At 53.2% G+C, this 20,081-nt stretch overlaps 1 protein-coding gene across 1 annotated transcript in view; it reads right to left on the reverse strand.

Annotated features, from left to right (window-relative positions):
• The window catches only part of VAC14 (VAC14 component of PIKFYVE complex), a 65,688-nt gene that overhangs the window by 18,358 nt on the left and 27,249 nt on the right, over positions 1-20,081 (reverse strand). Inside the window, exons 13-14 of the mRNA XM_049804440.1 lie at positions 15,623-15,770; positions 4,544-4,676 (exon numbers count right to left, since the gene is read on the reverse strand). Of these exons, the coding sequence (XP_049660397.1) occupies positions 4,544-4,676; positions 15,623-15,770 (281 nt within the window). The remainder of the gene's footprint in view (positions 1-4,543; positions 4,677-15,622; positions 15,771-20,081) is intronic.

Consider the following 20,081-nt stretch of genomic DNA (forward strand, 5'->3'; position numbering starts at 1 on the left):
AGTCAAATGGCCGAGCCCTGCCGGGTGCATTGTGCCGGAGGTGGCTGAAAAGTTGCCCCAGGGCCCCTTCCATGCAACTTAACCTCAGAAAATGCCCCGTGAGAAGGTGCTAGGCACTGGGGAGATTTATTTAATGGCTCTATAAAACAAGCTGAGACAACCCCTGCGTGTGGGCCCCTGCCTGGGGAGCAAAGCGCTGACTCAGGCATCCTCTCAGAGTGTCACTGCTCAGCGAGAAAATGGCCTCTCTGGGCTTAAAAGTTAAGCCTTTCACTTCAAAGCATCCACACACAATACGCATGGGGATGTCTCCAGTCACTCGATAACATCCTGTACCCCCGAGGGTTCATTTGCTGTCCTGGCAAGGTACATCAGCCACGAATGCCTGAGCTGCTCCACCTCAGAGAGCAGCAAAAAGGCAGCTGCTTTGGTGCTAGGCTCAGCTTAGCAAGCTAAACCAGCTCCCAGAGCTCAGACAGACCCCGGGACAGCGTGGGGGTTGCACAATCGGCCCTGAGGAAGGACGAGGCAGGGAGAAGATGGCTCCTTCCAAGGGCACCAAGCTGCTAAGGCAGCCAGCCCTATCCTCAAGCCGTGCTCTGAGCGGCAACACTAACATCCACGGGGTCGGGCTTAGCCTCTCACTTAATCCCCCCATCCCATAGCGCTGGTACCAACAAGCAAGTGTTAAATCCAGCCCATAAATCTCAGTGTGGGCTGAAAACCTCAGTGTCGCTCTGCTGCCTGCCTCCTGACCGGCTGAGCAGCTTTTCCTCCACAGGGTTCCTGCCCGGAGGACGGCCGTGCCGCTCCAAGGAGCCATGTGATGCTTTGGAAGCTCCTCCGCATTTTTCTGCTGCTCCAAGCCATCGTCGGGAGGCCAGCAGCTGAATGTGAATATTTGCTTCTTGCTTAAGGGCTCCGCTGAGTCCAGGACGGCCACGTGCCAGCTAGGGCAGATAGCTCCCAATTAGCAAGAAGGCTGGAAGGTCTCGGGTCTGCTCATCAAGGTGAGAGGTAACACTGAGTGACAGGTGATGCTCCTGCCTCTGACAGCCCTTTAGGAGCCACCTTTGAGTGCAATCATGCCTGGCTCGAGAGAAGGCGGCAGTGCTTTGAATTCTGAGTTTCAAAGCTGGAATAAGTTTACTGGTTTCCAGCCTAAAAAAAGTCACAAGTGGCAGTGAGAGAGATCAACCCCCAAAGGAAACCCCCGTCTGCTGTGATGCAGAAAACTGATGCCAAGCCAAAAAAAGTCCTTGGAAAAGACCATGGGAACAGGTTTGCCACCTCTCCAATTCTTCAAGGGGAGAGGGATGGAAAATGTGAGATGGCTTTTCTCCCCAGGAGATGGCAATGGGTAGGCTACCATCCTGGTTTTCTCTGGAGGACTCCGCGTGATTCATACCACTGGAGCCCCCTCGGCACATCCCTTCACAAAGAGGGTCCCTCTCCCAGGCGTTCATGAGGCATCTAAGCAGCTTTCAGGAGCCCTGAAGAGCATTTTCCTGGATGTTGCCCTTCCCTTCTCCTCCTGCCGGGCCTCAGCCCGCCATGTGAGCTGTGCCATGGTTGTAGGGTCTCCCTCTGTGAGGTCCCCTTGGGTGGTGGCACGGATGAGGCATCACACCATGGTTTGATCTGGTGATGCCATGGTGGGTCCCACCACGGAAGGTGGCAGACCAAGAAGGGCACCTCCAAGGGCACCTCTTAGATGCAGAAGCAGCACTGGCAGATGGACCATGGGCCAGTGCTGGGTTATCCCCCAGCCCGGTGGTCCCAGGCAAGGGAGAAGAAATGATCTGGGTTCTTCCTTATGAACAACAGAAGCTTTTGGAGCTGTTTGCCTGTTATTTTAAAGGCAGTTTCTGTTTCCATTTAGCTCCAGTCTGTCTTCTCTGGCAAACCATCTCGAGATACCCAGCCTGGGACCAGGGTCACCGATGGCGAGACCACCCATCACAGCCCCCACCTCTGCCCGGGAGGGCTGTGGGTGCTTCTCCCACACATCTCCCAGCAGCAGGCTGGCACCAGAGCAGCTCTGCATGGCTTGGGGACCACATGTCCCTCCAGAACACGAGACCTTCCCACCTCCATGGGCTCCTGCAGAGATCCCTGCTCAGAACACACTCCTGTCCTCAGGCACGCGACTTACCATAACCTCTGCCTCCAGGACTCTGAGGACATATCAGGAGAGAGACTAAAGTCCTTTTGGAGCCAGCAACCAGGCATGAACAAGCCTGAGCTGGGTTAGAAAATAAACTTTTACCATAGACCCTCCGCCTGACCTCACGGACCTTCAAACTTGCCCACTGGCAACGTGACACAGAAAATTGTTGCGCTGTGCTTCAACGAAAGCCCTGTCCCCCATTTCCCCTTCCCCTGAGCACTCATCCTTCAGCTGGAAATCATTGCCTAATCTTAATAGGTCTATTTTCCTTCCCTGTTTCGCCGCTCCCAGGCTGGCCAGCAGTAGAAATGGGCAGCGGTGGTCCCGAAGGGGAGGGGAAGATGATGGGTACAAAGGGAACAAAGGGCTTGTGCTAGCAGTGGGGGAAGACCACACTTTAGCACACACTGTCCTGGTCTCTCAAGCATCCCCCTCATGCTTTCCAGCTCAGGATGAAACATCACCAGCATCTCCTAAGTCAAACATGAGGCTGGCTTCTAACCCTGCTGTGCAAAACAGCTGAGCTGGCTTGGGGAGAGGGGAGGGATGTAACGTGGGAACGCGCATACGGCTTCAATTTGAAAAGCGGCTAAAAATAGCACCACGAGGCTCCCACGTTCATTGGGTCTCTCCGGCAAGAGATCAATCTTTTTGGAAAAGTGCTGTAAAAGTTTTCCTTCTCTATTCCCATCTTGCTTTTTCAGGAGGCAACAGAGGTGTAGTTAACAGCAGCACTTCACCTCCATCAGTAGGTTTCAGAGTTGATCATTAGTACCTGAGAGCATGGCTCATCCCTCCCAGAACCACCACTTTGGCTTCAGACCTGTATCTACCCTGTGTGAGCTACAACGTGACTTGACAAAGGACAAAGTAATTTTTTTTTCACTTTACCAGATTTTTTGGGACATGAATCACTGTAAAAAGCCCCGGCTTGCGGAGCTGCTGCAAGCCGGTCCCACCACACTGCTGGCTGGCTGCTGGGAAAGCTGGGCCCGCCAGCCAAGGCTCATCCTGCCAGAGCCGGAGGGAAAAATATGAGGTGGCCACAACATATAAGAGCTTTTAAACGGGACCCTGCCCAGGCTCACTATTGCTCTAATTGCCCTACTCCTTTAACAAGGAATAGGGCCGCTTCCCCTGCCAAGGGCTGCTCAAATCAGGGGCTGTGCTGATCAGGGAGAAAAGAGGGGACACTACTAGTGGGATATTGTCTCTGTCCTGTTCTTAGATCCCCATATGACTAAACCCAACATTTCCAGATTCCTATTGGAAGCAAAAACCCCACATGCTCAACTAGATTTGTTTTTTTTGGGGGGAAATATAATGTGTTACATTAAAATTTAATGCAAGTGGGGGCAAACCTCTGAAATCCTTGCCCTGCAGCCCAAACAGTGGCTGCAACCCTGCCCTGCCCACGTTTCATCATTTTTTGCAACCTGCCATGCTTCACCTTGACATTCATCGCTTACAGGATGAATTTAGCGGCAACTTTTTGGCACGCTCTCGGGCTGCCCAAAGACTTCGGCACAAACTGCTGCCCAGGCAGGTACAACTCAACACCCAGCTCAGCTTAGCAGATTTTGAGAGCTCTGCGTCCTTTGCTTTCCAATCACAGTGACGAGACCCCCCCCGTCAGTACCTCATGCACTCCTCCGCCTTCGGAGAGGGAGCCCTCTTCTCCCATGGAAGCATGGCTTGGGTTTCTTGCTCTCCCCATGTTCATTTTGATGCCACCTCCCTGAAAGGAAGGGAGGAAAACCCAGGGTCCTGCCCCCTCCTCCTACCAATCCCCTTACCGATTTCTCCACCTTGCCTCGACTATTAAGCCCATTATTTCCCAGTGAGCTGAGGAATTGGCGTCCCTTGCCCCAGATCCCATTGCATTAAAGATGACGTCCTGCCAACTGCCACGACGCTTGGCTTTCCAGCCTCTGCTGCAGCTCCTTAAAAAGCCAAAGCAAATCCTACCAACTCTGCGCATTGAAGCACACGGCTTTGGGGGATGAGGCTTTTGCTGGGCGAGCATCTCACTCAGCTGGGTGGAGGGATTCACTTGACTTGGCAACCCGAGCACAAGCCTGTCTTCATGCTCCGGCTGGTCTAGTTGTTTCTTAACGAAACAGGCTCTGACAACGCTATTTAATAATGAGCTACTTTGCCTCCGGGGATGGGAGCGAGAAATATGGTGCCTCAACATGTGAAAGGCAAGTCCCGTTTGCTCTGAAACCGTCTGCCGGCGAGCAAGGGAGGCTTGTAGAAATGGTTTTGACTCTGAGGGAGCTCGGTACTTGGGCTGCTTGACCCCGTCATCCCTGTCGCACCCTGCATGGGGGGTGCTCGGGGCCTTTGGCGAGGCTGGTTGGGTGCTCTGACCTGATGATGAAGGCTCCTCTGGTCTCCAGTAGTTTCCGTTCGCTGCTGAAGCGCTTGAGCAGGTTGATCATGAACTTGTAGAAGTAGGAGTTCATGGTGGGGGTGGAGGGCGAGCACTCCAAGCCTTTCATACCTGGGGAGGCAGGAGAAGGGGAAAGCCAATTAGATCAGCTGGGGCCTTCCTGCCAAAGCAGTCTCCATCAGAGCGCAGACACCCAAAATATGGTTGCAGCACTCGGCAGAGGAGGGTTGGGGCACGACAAGAAGATTTTCAAGTCTCGTATAACCACATCTATTTGTTTCAAGCAGAGCCAGCCCTGCTGCAGCTCTCTCCATCCCAGGGGAATGTGTCTTGTGGTGGTCCTAGCCTGTGAAGCAGCATTCAGTGAGGAAACGGGCTTTTTGGGAGATCATCCCGGAGCTGTTCAGCTGCAGTGGCTGATAGGAGAAGGGGTGCCTGAGGCTCTAAATCAATAGGCAATCCCATCTCCTCAGATATGGCATGTACACTCATCCCAAAAAACCAAATTGCTGGTGGATTGAAGAGCTTTTAATCCAGCCCCACATGCCACAGATTGCCTGAGCCCAGTGTGTACGTAGTGGCAGACACACACACACGTTCAGCCCTGGGTCATAGCATGACCACTGGTTTACGCTTGGTGATGTGATTTCCTGGGAGCAGGAGCCACTTGATGCAACAATGTCACACATGTGCCCTGGGGCTAGCACAAAGTACTGGTCAAACCACAGCAGAGCTCCAAGCTTAGAGACTGTACCAAAAAAATCGTTTTTTTTCTTTGTTCTCTGTTTGCAAAAAACCTTTGTAACAAAAGAAGCCGAAGGTTAGGGAAGGGGGACTGGCATGAAGGAGCAGTGGTCTCTCCAGCCTGGAACACCCCTGCTCCTGGAGCACCTCCCGGGTCGGGGCACAAACCCACTTGCTGCTTCTGCAGCAGCCAGTTTCTGCCCAGAACGCAAACAAGGCTTCGTGTTAAGGCAGCAGCTATCACAGATCACATTTATAAGTCTCAAAGGCAGAAAATTAAGGGTAATGAGAGTGGCTGGACTCTCCAAGCAAGAAGGGTGCGGGAAGTGCCCCGGCCGGAGGGAAGGGGGAGGGTGCGAAAGCCGGAGGGTGGAAGCAGAGAGAGGAGAGATGGCAAGAAGAGACGGTGTGCTCAGGAGAGCCTAGATGCGCTCCAACAGACCCAGACCCAATGCACTCCAGGCTTGCAAGGCTCTTTTGTGTTTTATCTTTAGGCATTTCGCTTGGGGCTAGAGGATTTCTAGCGGTACAGGGAAGGCATGCTCTGCACCTTCCTGTCACGCAGGGCACCCAGAGCTGGCAAGCCTCTGTTCACAGCCTCTGCCAAGGGGCCAGCATCCCCCTCTGCACCTCTCAGGGCCATAAATTCACTCCTGATGGGCTCCTAATACTTAACAGCAAACGGTGCTCCAGGTTGTATGGTACGTGGGCTGCTGCGACAGCCGCTTGGTAAGATGTCCTAACTTGGTCTGAGACTATTTGCAGGGTGGGTAGCCAGGGAGGCTATCTCCCAGCTCAGGGTACACAGAGCATTAGAAAAAATATCCTGTCAAACTCACGCGTACAGGGAGCTGGCAGGTAAAGATTGCTTTTCCCACAGCAAAACTGCAGGGATGATGGTTTATTTAGCAGGATGGCGCTCAAAGTAAATGTCTGGAGAGTGTTTTAAAGGCGACTTTGCAACAAGGGGAACTCTCTCCCTTAATTTCTCCTTTGGAAAGACCATATCTAACCATGGTGAGGATGGAAGCCAGCACACATGAGCACCCCAAGGCTATTCCCCCTGTCCTGAGAACAGCCAGTATTTCCCTCAGATCATTGAAGGAAACCTGAAGAGTTTGATTTATGTATGTTGTCTGCTTCTACTGAGACTCAGCAGAGCATGGAACGGCCAATTAAGGATGCAATCAAGCCGCCAAAGACAAGGAAAGCTGATGGAAAAGCCACCAGGCTGTTTTCCATGCTGCCTGTCCCAGTGATACACAGAGCTGCAGACATGGGCTCAAACAGGACAGCTTCCCCAGGCTTGGATTTAGCATCTGAGAGAACATATGCAGCCAAAGAAAAAGGAAAATGAAAGACGAGGGCATCTGGACCAGAACCTGGTGTCTACTCCCTGCTAGAATTGTGTGTTCACCCTCCCTTGGTGCATCTGAAACCCCAAACCAGGCTTTGAAGCAGGCATCTCCCAGAGCACAAGTGTTCGCTGTAGCATCGTGTTTCTCCTCAGCTGCGGGGAAGATGATCTGGGCAAAAAAAATAGGATCTAGCTGAGCTGATACACTCCAAAACAACGGTGCATTTGTTTGAAGGCAGGGAGTACCCAGTGTGAAAATACAGCCGTGCCCCATGCGTCGTCACTACAGCTGCTCAGCGCTGCTCAAAAGCGGGCTGAGAAGAGACATGGTCTGGACAAGGCAACATGGAGAAGCTCTGCCTTCCCACAGCGCCTGCCCGCGGCTCAGCCTCACATTTCCCAGCCTGTACCATGGGCAGAGCCTCAAAAGCAAGCACTGGTTTTCTTTCTGGTGGGAAGGGGAAGCGAAGAGCAGATGGAAACCGTCTTTCAAAGCTGCAAAAGTGGTACTTTTTTTTCCATTTTGTCAGCAGTGCCGAGGCATCCAAACCAGAGCTGTGCTGCAACCCAAGAGCTAGCAGCAGGCAGGACATCACACCTTCATCCCCACCAGCTAGGAATGCCCCAGCATTGTAGCTTGTCCAGGGGAAGGTCTGATCTTGAAGTTTCTCCCTTCTCAAGACCCCAAAAATCATCTCTCTGACCCCCCGCAGTGTCAAGAACGGTACTGCTGCCAGGGCTGGTCTCTCTGGGCGGCAGCACAGGCAGCAGTTCCTGCCCAGTGCTCCCTCCGCACAGCAAAGCCAGCTTTGTACCTTACCACCACCTTGCATGCCTTCTGGTGGCAGCCAAACCATTACATATCCTAAAACACATCCCAAGGGAAAAACAGGAGGTGGCAGCAGTTTTTCTTCTGCCTGAAAGGTCCAGGGCTCCTGTTGCTGGGGTGCTAGCAGTGACATGCACAGGACAAAGCTCAGGAGCCCTGTGGCTGGGAACGCCGGTGCAAGACAGACCAGCCAGAAGCACCCTCAGCTCCACATTCCCGAGGTGGTGCAGCATCTCCCGCATCTCAGACTGGAGACTCGGAAGGACCTGCTGGGTCAGCTGAGTATCCAAAAGCCAGAATTGCCTTGGAGATCACATCCCAGCTGCAACCTGCAGGACGATCAACCTCCAGCCTCCAGTCCCGCCATCTTCTTCCATCAACTTGCTCCTGAACCTCCGACCCTCCTGCCCAGCCTGGGAGCAAGGGAGCTGGGAGCAAGGAGGGACTGGGACACAGAGATGCTGAAAACAAGTCTTAGCCCTGGCTTTTTTAGGAGAGAAGAGTGTGGTGTGACAGCCTGCATGCCCCAGAGAGCTTCTTCATCATCCTTTGCCTCTGATACATTTGAGACTGAACTCAAAAGGGGTCATTTCTCCATCCCTTGCCCACCTGGTGCCCAGCAGCTACACCTGCATGTCCCTAAGGAAGGCTTCCACCACGGCATGCTGTGCCAGAGCAGCCTTCCCAAGTGCTCTCCAGGGGTAATGCTGGGGGGGAGAAACCAGTGTGTAGGAGTCTCCCAGCCTGCAAAAGGCTCAACCAAATCTCAGCTGGAGTTTAAAAGGGCAACACTTCTTCCAAGTAGGCAAAACATTTCTCTTGCAAAACCTCCCAATCCTCCAAACTTCCTGATTGCTCTGTGTTTACAGGATGTCTAAGAAGCGGCTGGCACCTTGTTTGCCATCGTGTAACCCTTCCCGGCGTAGCCCGCAACTCAACTCGCCGCCCTGCGGGTTACAGCTCAGCGCAGTGGCATCCTCGGCTCGACAGAACCGTAGGAGCAGCTTGTCAAGTGTTTCTAGGAAGCACGAGAGACAAGCAGAGAGAAGTGTTAAGAAAACTGTGGCTTAATTAATTGAAGCTTGCACCTCTCCGCCTTTCCTCAAAGCGAGACTTTGCAGATCCGTAACCTGCCAGATAGGCTGTTAATGTACCCGGAGCGGGGCTGGTGGCACGTCACAGCTCTGCTGCCTTTTTTTTATCTGGCATGGAGGATGGAGCTGGAATAAGGATCCCTGCTCAGAGAAATGATGAAACTCAGCCCAGATATCCACTATAATAGGATCAAATGGGAATTTTGGGCCCACAGAAACATCAGAGCAGTGCAACAAGAGTTGGTAGAAACAGGCTATGAAAGGCACATGGAAATTGCAGCTCCATGGCCGAAATAAGTCTGCACCAGCCAGCCAGCCTGGACCCTTGTCAACGACTACAGCATCCTCCTGCCTCCCAGGAGGATCCTTCCCCAAGGCAAGCTTCGCAGCCTGGGGTAAAGTGAGGGACACGAGTGGGCTTCTTGGACCACCTAAGCCAGCACCAGCATCTGTCCCCCCTTGCCCCCACCCATGAGCTTGAGCGGAGCACGGCAAATGGCTGCCGAACCCCTGGTGCATCCCCAAGCGCTTACCGGCAGTTCATGCCGTTCCCATTGCTTGCGTGGCCATGCTATAAATCAACCAAGACAGGCAATTAGGGATCTATATTAAGGCCCTTATAAATATATATTGTATAGCAGGCTGGAACATTCAGGCCGTCTGGCTGCTTGATGGACTGAGCTGTCTTGAGACCTACAGTGGCCAAGGTGTCCCCAGATTGCTCTGGGGGGGCCTGGCAGACTCAGACACAAACTTGGCTTTTCCTACCTTGGCCACAAAGTGCCGAACTTCACCCTGGCATAAAACGCAACTTCCACTAATTTACCATAATTGGTTTCAAACTGGCCTTAATTAAAACCGGTGCAGACTTGCTTAACTCCATTTAAACCAAATTTAAATAAGATTGGACCAGAATTGATTCCCTTCCGAAGCAAGCTAAAGCTGGGTAAGCTGTTTAAAGAGTATCCACAAGGGTATTTGCAGTGGTTTAGCTAAAATGATTTACCGCAATCCTTAATTGAAGCAATTTCAGCTCGGATATAGGGAGGGCAAGCTAAGAGCTGGCGGGGCCAAGCATCCTTCCCACCCGAGCGCCTTCCCCGGGGCATCACGTTTCCAGCTCAGCCCAAAGAAGGATCTCCCTTGGCTCCTCTGAGAGCAGTCGAGATAAACCTGGTGGCAGCTGGAGCTGGTCCGTGAGCCTTCAACCCGTGTGGGGCTCTACTCGAGTGCCGGCAGCGTGGGAGTCGGCACTGCCAGATGGTGCTCGGCGAAACCCCGGGCGGCGACGTGGGAATCTGCGCGGCGTCCTCCCCCCAGCAGCCTTCCCCAGGATGTTTTGAATTTTAGCTTTTGCAAACACAGGGTGGCGAAGCCTTGCGGAGCAGGATAAAAATAGAGACATAAAAAAGGCAAATCCTCTCCCCTCCCCACAAAAAACCAGTGCAGGGTGTAGCTGGAAACAGATGCAAACGTGTCGGCAGCTCAGCTGGGCTCTGCAAAACCTCTGCTCTCCCCTCTCCGGAGCGCAGAATGCTGCTCAGGAAACAAAACCACCGAAATTATGGATTGCATAGCCACAGGCTGTGCTCAGCCTGCTTTTGCAGGGCTGCCTGGGCGCACGGATACTTCTCCCCTTCCTACCTGGCTAAGGAGCCGTGGGTTTGCAATTCCCGAGACTTCAGCATCTCACCCCAAAGGGGGTCCCCAGATGAGCCAGGGTATGTATTTTGATGCCAAATGAGGCTTTTGCTGCACTGATCCTCTGGATCCCCCCACTCCCATGCAGCGTCTGTGCTTGTGCCTGCCTTGAAGGAAGGCAGCAGACAATGATAATGCCAACGGGTTTCCTAGGAAGATTAGCAGTCCACTACTGGCTCGTTTTTCTTTGTCAAGGTAAATCTATAAGCAAAAAAGCAGCAGGGGTATAGCTCAGACAACATACAGAAGAAGAAAATACCCAACAGAGCTGCAAAAACAGGATCAGTTAAGCTGGGTGGCGAGTTTAGAGCGGGCTGAGGCTACTGCATGGAAAGGTGAAGAGTATGGAAGATAACATGCAAGCAGGAACAAGCAGCAACAGGCTTTGCTCGGCCATTTCTGCACCAATATTCATTTTGCTAGTTTAATTGTTTTCCTCTCATTCCTCCCCCTGCCCTCCAAATTCCTTGCAACATCTTGGGGAAACTGAGGCAGCCCACTACACTGGGTGTGCTTGGCTAGGAGTCATCTTATCTACACCTTCAACATCTCCTGAGTCAGCCCCTACAGACCAGTAATCCCAGCTTTTATTTGGGAATCCCCAGCCTTTCTGGCCAGCCAAGTGCAGGAGGGATCGATACCTGAAGACATGCCAGGTGAGTTATGGCTACAGTCTGGATGGTCTCTCCTGGGGCTTTCCAGGGCATCCCAGCACCTCCATTGCAGAGCATCCAGGAAAAGAAACAAATCACCCTTTTCTTCTAATTCCCCTTCCTCTCCAAAAGGCAGAAGAGTGTTTTTGAAAGTTAACCCTACTGAACAGCTCCAGGCCAGTAGGGAAGGAGATGGCAGAGCCACCAACCATCAAGAACCAGAGCATTGAGCTCAGAGCACTCGGGAGCAACAGGTCTCTCCCCTCTTGCCTGTCTGGCTCTTTCACTCCCTGCCGTCGTACTCCTGATCCCATGAGAGCTGTTGGAAACTGGCTCCCTTGAGAGCAAGTGGTCCATGGTGCGATGTCGGCTGTCTCCTTGCCTTTTGTGGAGAGGATGAGTATGGAGACGTTTCCCTTTCATCCTTGCCAGGTTAGCAAACCTGAGCCATCTGATGATGAGCCAGCTTTTCTTTCCTACCTTTCACGGACCCCGTGCACCCTACAGACTCTTGCCGAGTGTTTTCATAGACCACCCTAATGTTTTCCAGACCATCTGGAGGTAGGACCTTGTCCTACACTGCCGCCTCTGCAGATCTAGGACTACACAAATGAACTGATAGACAACGTAAAGGGAGTGGTTTGGCTCACTGAGAACAAAATCCCTCAGGAAGATGTCGATAGGAAACCCCTATCACAGAACATCACAAGCTCAGCCCAGGCTCTGGAGCGCTGCGTGTTCTCCAGCGGGGATACAGCAAGTCTGGACTCAACAGACCATGTTTCTCAGGGACTTTTAGCAGCCTCCTCCAGAGTAATCCACTGACTGCTGGGATATCCATGCACTGCCAGTAGAAACCAACGACCTCAGGTGTGTTGGCGCACCCACGTATAGAGTCAGCCTCCCGGTAAACATTCTATAGCATGAGGTGCTCACAGGGTACGCCACCGTCCCCACCATCTCCGGCAGGAAGCCAGGCAGGAGAGACCGGACTGAGCTGGAGAGGAAAGTGCCTCCTGCGAAACAAAGGGTTGTAACCGCTTCTCCTTACACAGCTGTGGAGAAAGGAAGAGATATGTGCAAGAGTACCCTGTACGAGGCAGCAGATTGTACCAGCATCCTTTTGGAGGGGGCTTTCTCCTCCCATGCAGAGCATAGCTGAAGACCAGGCTAGAGGACTTGCACCTATGCTATCATAGCATCATAGAATAATTTGGGTTGGAAGGGACCTTTAAAGGTCATCTAGTCCAACCCCCCTGCTATGAGCAGGGACATCTTCAGCTAGATCAGACCCCCGTCCAACCTCACCTTGAATGTTTCCAGGGATGAGGCATTTACAACCTCCCTGGGCAACCTGTTCCAGTGTTTCACCACCCTCATTGTAAAACATTTCTTCCTTATATCTAGTCTGAATCTACCCTCTTTTAGTTTAAAAACATTACCCCTTGTCCTGTCGCTACAAACTATTTACCCTTGCTAAAAGGTCTATCCCCATCTTTCTTATAAGCCCCCTTTAAGTACTGATGGGCTGCTATAAGGTCTCCCTGGTTCTCCAGGCTGAACAACCCCCAACTCTCTCAGCCTATCCTCATAGGAGAGATGTTCCATCCCTCCGATCATGTTCATGCCCCTCCCTCTGCACTCGCTCCAACAGGTCGGTGTCTTTCTTGTGCTCAGGACCCCAGAGCTAGATGCCGGACTCCAGGTGTGGTCTCACCACAGCGGAGTAGAGGGACAGAATCACCTCCCTCGACCCACTGGCCTCGGTGACAACCACTCTTGGGTCATCTGCTCCTTGTCCCCACTTTTACAGGGTTGGCAAAACACTCCTGAAGCAAAGCAGACAGCTGGATTCCCATCATACAAACCAGATGATAGGCAGCTGCACCATCACCCCAAAGACTGGGGAGCTCTTGGGCACAGCCCTGACGACCTTGTCCCTGAAAAGCGGGCAGAAGATAACCAAGGAGAGACTCATGGAGGTCAGTACCCAGTCATCCTCTCCCAGGGCAGCTGGAGCAGGTTAGGAGGAGAGATATTGGGTCTCCCAGGAGATGCTGGGCTGGGCTGGGCTGGCCCCAACTCATTGTGTTTGGAGAAGGCGTTGAGGGCAGCTGACCTTACGTAACCAGAGAACAAAGCGGCTAAATAAAAACTGGAGCTGGGAACGGGCTGCGGAAGTGGGACACGGCTTTCCTGACTAATCAACCAGCATCTGAAGGAAACTGAACTCAATGGCAGGGAAACAACTGCATAAACACATCCCGAGGGAAGAAAGGGAACAAGAGGAAGTGGAGGGAAGACCACAGGGGCACCGGCCCCTTCCACCTCCCCTCCTGCCCTTGCTGCTCGGGTGGCAAAGCCTGGAATGCTGAGATGGAGAGCACAGCATAGAAACCTGCTGTGAGCTCAAGGATTTTAAGGGGTCTCCATGCTTGTTTACCTGCAAAGCCACCAACTGCACGCTCGGATGGGCCTCAGAGGTAGGAAAGGAGCAGACCTGAGATGGCTCAGCAGCTCTCCTCCCACTGCCAGCTCTGATGGCATCTCAGTCTAAAGTGGGATGAAGGGAACGGAGAGATTTAAACGCGGGGGGGAAGTGCTAGTACCCTGCAGCCTCCCCTCCGATGGTGCAATAGCATCCTACTGCCAATAAAGCATTGTCTGAGCCAAGGCATGCTAGCCAGTGAGGTGTGCTTGGGGAAGGCTCCCATACATGCCAAAAAAAAAAATGGTGACCCCAGAAAGGGGTACACCCTCTTTTTGGTGCCAGCACCTGGTGATTTTTCCCTGGAAAGTGCTGTACTCACAAATGTCTCAGCCTGCAGGGCACAGTTCGGGTTCACTCACTCTCACCGTGCATCACTACTCCGGGACCACGCGCAGATATAGGAATTTCCACTAGCCACCCTCCTGCTCCAAAGAAAGCCTGTCCCCGCAAAATCCCTCCGACAAAAAGAGTCTTTTCTAAGAGCCTCTGCTTTTCCAAGTGTAATACAGGAGGGTCCTGGCCCAGCCGTGACCCCTCAACTCCCCTGGGAACCCGAGCCCAGCAGCCGATCCCAGTCTCAGCCCCGGGTGGTCAGTGCCAGGCGGGACTGGGGCCATGTTAAATGCCCAAGGCCAATGAACCGGCTCCTTTTCCCCTCCCCCAAAACATCTGCCTTTGGGTAAAAGCCAATAACCCTGCAAAGCTCAGCCCCAAATAAATTTCCAAAGAAACAATTTCCTGGCACATTACAAGGAAGAGGAAAGTAGGTGAGAAAGCCAGTGCCCATTAGGACCTGCATGGGGGCAAGCTGCCTCATACTGGGGCAACAGGAGCTCCGGCTCCAGCAGATCTGATCAACATGGGGAGAGCCAGACTCTTTTCAAACGTTACACTTGAATAAGTGAAGCCAAGTTGCTCTTCCAGATAGCTAACCAGGGCCACGGCAGCCGTTAGGATCCACGCCATCCAGCCTGCTATTTTTAGATCATCCACAAGGAAGGAAACCTCAGACAACCATCAGTGTGAGCTGAACTGCAGCTCCTCAGCTGCTTGGCCAGCACTGCAGGAGCTGCTCCACCCAGGCGGTCTCACTTCTGACACGAGGAGGATGGATGAGACTTGCATAGGGCTTGGGGAGGTTGCCAGCATTGCAACCCCCACCTCTCCACCGCAGAGCTAAAGCTGCCAGCATGAAACAGGTAGATATAAAAAAAAAAAAAACCAACAAAAACCCAAAAAAACCCCCCCACCCCAAACAACCCGAAACCTGAGCTGGTGCAGACATTTCTAAGCCCAGGGAGGGTTGAGTGATCTGGGATCTTCAGAGAAAACAAAGCCTGGGGAGCGGAAAGCGAAGCCTCCCTCTCTGGCGGTGATTTTGCAAGGCCCCGTGGCTGCATCCTGCGCAGAGAGAGGCAGCCTTGGCTCTGCGCTCGGGTTGCAATCCAAAGCTGCCATGAAACGTGCTTTTGGCCGGGATGACCTAGCCTGGGGAGTACAACAGGGAGGCCCTTAAATAGCAGCAGAGGAGGAGAAGGGGCAGCCAAGCAACTGCAAAGGATGAGCCACAGACGAGGGAAGGTGGAAACAACTTCCTGATGTACCGGGATGATTAACGAAAGGCTTTTTTTAATTATCCCCCCAGCCCCTAGAAAATAGGGTTGTCCCTCTTCATCTCTCTTCTGAGGTCCTACCTGACACTCAGAGCACCGTAGCAGTTCCTAGTCAACGTGGGCAGCCTTGAACAGGCAACATGGACACAGACTGAACCCTCTGCAGATGCATCTATGTTTTGGGCACCCAGGTCTGCAGCCAATGTGCCGTCCCAAGCCGCTTTTAGAGGCCCTGGGGGCTTTTACAAGGAGAGAAGAGGCTAGTACCCAAGGTCCCATAAAAAATGGGGCAATAATGACCTCCCTCCACACCGGCCTCTGCAGCATCCGGCTGCTAAACAGAGTCCTAAATCCACAAAACATGAGCTAGAGGAAAGAGCAATAAAAATAAAAAAAGCAGTGCCCTATTCTGCACCATGGCAGACTCAATCCCCAAGCTATGCCGGGTAGGAATGGATATATTCATTTATTACTGCAAGAGAGGTTTCTCTGCCTGCCCGAGCAAATCTGACTGGTGCCAGAGCATCGAGGGAGCGGGGAAGCACGGAGCTGTGGCACAGAGCTGCGGCACTCACCAGAGCTCAGCTGGCCGGCCCTGGCCGGGATGTGAAGCTCCACTGGGCCAGGTCGCACATCGGAGCCGTCAGAGGGACCGTGACCCTCCGTCTGTCCTGCTGGGGAAGAAGCGATCTCGGCCAGCACTTCCAGGTCCTTCAGGATAACCTGCAGAGAGAGGGACGGCACAGGGTGAGCATGCACAGGGGCAGAGGCAGCTGGCGGGGTCAGCTTTCCTTTCCAAACCCACGGCTGGAGAGAGCGAGATGGGAAGCAGACGCCAAATCCCAGCACATCAAGAAAGGCGTAGGGAAGAGAGGGCTACCTATGAAGTTCAAAGTGGAAATTTCAAATGATTGCAGAGAGGATGGGGCAGGAAAGAGAAAAGGGGGCAAAACCCCCCAGCTTCTGCTCTGTGAGTCCCAAGGGAGCATGTGAAATTAAACAAAATTTACACAATCAGGAGCGGGGCTTGCTTCTCCCTCTTCCCACTTCAGGGAGGTCTGGGTTTTGCTTCTCCACTCCCCTTCATAACCACAGATTTGGGACAACCCCAGCAAGAACATGGGGATGTTCTCGGGGCAAACACCAGTCTGCCTGCCCGCACCCCCCACAGCCCCAGCTCACCCCATTCAGGGCAGCAGCCCAGAGCAGGCTTGGCTGCCTGCACTCAGGACATCGAGGCAGAGCTACCATTCAGGTTTCTTTCCTTCCAGAAATCGTCAAATTAGTCTATATATAGCATTTCTGGATAAGTTATTACAGGGTGGGTTTTTTTTTTTTTTCTTGTCCTCAACCCTTCTCATGTCTCAGGCTATTTTGGGTCCCCCTTCATTCAAATGTCCTTGGGTCTAGATGTTTCATCAGCCATCGCTGATGCTCTGAGTGTAGCGGGGCTGAGCGGCGCAGAAAGGCTGCCAAAAAGGGCCTATTGCATCAGCGTCCAGCATAGCACATCCGTGACCATCCCTTGCCCACCAGGACAATGTCCCAGGCTTTCCACATGTTCTCACGAGGCATTGTTTTGAGGAGCTGCAGTTATATGGGAGTTTTAGCTTCCGAGCTACCAAAAGCCCCCATGCCCCTGAAAAAAAAGCCAGTTATGTCTTTTTTTGGTCATGCAAAACTTGAAAATATGACACCTGAAAATAAGAGAGACCTCTGGGTTTCTCTGTTGCAGATATCTTAAGCTGGGTTTTTTTTTGTAGTTAGGGCTCATTTTTAAGCCCCCAACAGCCTTTGAGCAGGCAGCACATGTCCAGGCTTTGTTGCAGAGCTGGCTGTGGGGAAGCAGCCTGCCGCAGGCACCACGAGGCTCTGGCACGCTTGGGAAGACCCTGTGCCTATAAACACGATTAAGTCCCAGCCTGTGGCTCCCCTGGGGATGAAAAAACAGAAGATAACAACAACTTGTGCAATGAGGAGCTATGATGCTGCTGTCCCTGAAGAATATGGCACCTCTGTGCCACTGTCAAGGACAGGACCTCATTGCCATCACGGGACATCACTGCCATCGACAGCCTTCATCCTCTTCCAGGGAAGCGATGCCATGGTCCTCAGCAGAGCAACGACCTTGGTCCTCCCTCTCCACCCAGCTTTGCAGGACTTTCAAACATCGGTGGCTCAGATAAACCGATGCTGGCAGTGTTTCATTTCAAGCACAGGATGCCCTTGAGCAGTGCTCACAATGCCTGGTCTCCTGAAGCCCTATGTAGATTCTCTAGTGGCTAATCACGTGGCTCAGCTGCACTTGCAGCCTTTGAGCGGGGGAAGGCACTAATTCAGGTCTCAAGTTCTCACAGCTGGGGGAATAACACCCATGGAGGCTTCGAAGTCTCAGTGTCTTTGGCTAAAACTGGCAAAGAGACTCAGGCCTTGGCTACCAGAGCCAGCAGGCAGGTGAGAGCCGGGACTCTTGTTCAGGGTACTGATTTTGCCGAACCCAGCACGCGTGCCAATACAACCAGGATGGCGTATCCTACCATGCCACGGCCATCTCAACACGTAGCTGATGTACAACACAAACCAACCACCTGCGATTGTCACCCTGCTGCATTTGCTGCTGCCCTGATCCCTTTCCCAAGCCCTCCCACCCAGCCCAGCACGTGGGCTATCAGCTGGCGTAGGCTTCACCAGCAGCTCCCACGGCACCAGGAAACAGGATCAAGACCCTGGACTGGGCAAAAATCACCCCTGCTGCCTCCCAAAGCATTTAGAGCCATGTCTTAACCCATGAGGTCAGATCCTTAACCCAACCTCGCAGAGCCGTGTGCCGAGCCCCATCTCCAAGATGCTGCTTGGGCTCAGGATGCTCTGGCCAGGGTGCCTGGCCAGCAGTGACTGGCACCACTGAGGGCATGACTGGACATCTCAAGGTCTGGAGAGCTTAAGGAGTGTCCCCCCAAGCCAGCTGTGTAGGTCACAGGCAGGAGGTGGAAAAAACCAGCATGGACTGGATTTTACAATTGAAAAACATGGAGGAAATAAGAACGAGGAGGGATGGGTGCACAAACACCTGGAGGAAGAGGAGGAGCAGGCGGCTGTGAAGACCCGGGGTTTTCCAGCCGTGGGAAAGAAGCAAGGAGCTCCAGCTCCTGCTGTTTTTTGCCTGAACACTCTGGAGTGGGTTCCCAGACGGGGACAGAGGAAAGCCAGGAGCGCTTGGTATGCACTGCACATCCCTGCGCTAAGCAAAGCTGGAGCTGGCGGCTGGCTTTGTGTGAGTGAGGAGGCTGTAAGAAAGCAATATCCTGCCATTGCCATGGCAACAGGCTGGCTGCGCCAGGAGCGAGCCGGTTCCATCCGTCAGGAGCCCAGCGGCCGTCGGACCCGACAGCGCCGGGAGCACAAGGGCCGAAGCCATTCCCAGCTGCTGGGCGAGGGCGCGATCCTGATGGCCAGCCCAGAGGAGCAGCCACCGAGGATGTTTTCCTGACCCAGAAGGGATTTCCATGAAGGTTTCCCAGCGGTGATGAGAAGATGTAGGGTGGTGTGCCCCTGCTCCGGGCAAGCATGGGGCTGGTTAGCGTGAATTGGAAGGAACAGGGAACGCAGCATCGTGATGGATGGGGAGACCTGGCTGACATTGTGAGCCGGTCTCAGCATGGGGATGAAGAGCTCTTTGCACAGCCAGGGGACGAGGAGCAGGTTATCAGACAGTTATAAATAATTCTCCTCCCTAGGAATAGGCAAGATTTCTCCCTGTATTGCCTCCAGAGCACGGATTTTGAGGGCACACAAAACTGTCGGAGTCTCTGGCTTCTCCAGATCTAGGTCAGGTTAATTTGCCGCTTGTTCTGGTTGAACGGAGCCGAGACCAGCTCTGCTGGCGGCAGTGCAGGGGAAAAGCAGCCCATGAATAGTGTGTGCCGGATTGGGTGCACCCCCTATGTGCAAAGCATCGCCTTGATGCTCTTGGTGGGGGGGAGGTGACCCCAAATCTGCTGCAGACCCCTGAGAAGCAAGACTTAGCACCCTGCAGCACATGCTGACTACCAGGACACCAGGGCAGGCTGCAGGAGCAGCTCCTGGGGCACACATGACAGCAAGGATAGGGACTGAGCTCCTGAAGATGCTGTCCTTACTGGTATTTATGGAAAAGTTTTTTAGAAAAAAAACAGAAAGGAAAAGATGAAAATGCCTGCATGCAGCAGGGAGGTGCTCACGGGCAGCCTCGGATGTCCCAGAGGGTGGGTATTCCCTGGGCAATCAAACGCAGCACACAACACCACGGACAAGGTTATTCTTGCCAAGGAGAAGACAGGAGTTCAACTGAAGCAAGATGCTACCAAGATGGAAAACAAGAAGTTTAAGGGCTGCAAAGCACTTCTTCAAAGGGGACCAAGATCAGGGAGGCTGTGGAAAACCCCACGGCATCACCAGAACTGGCAAGTCAGTGGGGTGGAGGAGCGACCTGGTGGGGACCAGGAAAGCTGAGGATGCTGCTGGGTGCTTCCTCCTGTTCCACCACTCCAGTGCAGCCTCTCGCTGCTGCCACGTGCACCGAGTTCTTCCCCAGAGGATTTAATTTTTTTTTTTCTCCCTCCAAACCTTTTAGCCATAGCCAGGGTAGGGGAGGCAAGCATGGGCAGGCAGTCCTGGAGCCAAGAGCGGTCAGCAGCAAGGCTGGCCAAGCCCCAGACACACATGGTGTGAAAAGCAAACTTGTGTCCGCCCCCCCGCCCCCACCAGCTTTAAAGACAGAAAAAGAAAAGAAAAACCACCATTAATCTTCCCACACCAATTTAACTGGACTTCTTTTCAGGTCCTGGGCACAACAACTTTTATCCTCTAATCTTGCCAAGACCTTTTTTTTCCCTTTACAGCCACAAGATTTCAGCCTGTGACCGGGAGGGTATGGGGAGCAGAGGGAAGGCAGCAGGGCTGGGGGCTTCTCCTCTCCTCCCCAGGGCAAATCCTGCCAGGTTGTGCTAACACATGCTCACAGCATCAGTGAATACAGCAGGCAGTGTGTGGGGG

Source organism: Accipiter gentilis, chromosome 7, assembly GCF_929443795.1.
Source record: "Accipiter gentilis chromosome 7, bAccGen1.1, whole genome shotgun sequence".
Taxonomy (NCBI): Eukaryota; Metazoa; Chordata; class Aves; order Accipitriformes; family Accipitridae; genus Astur; species Astur gentilis.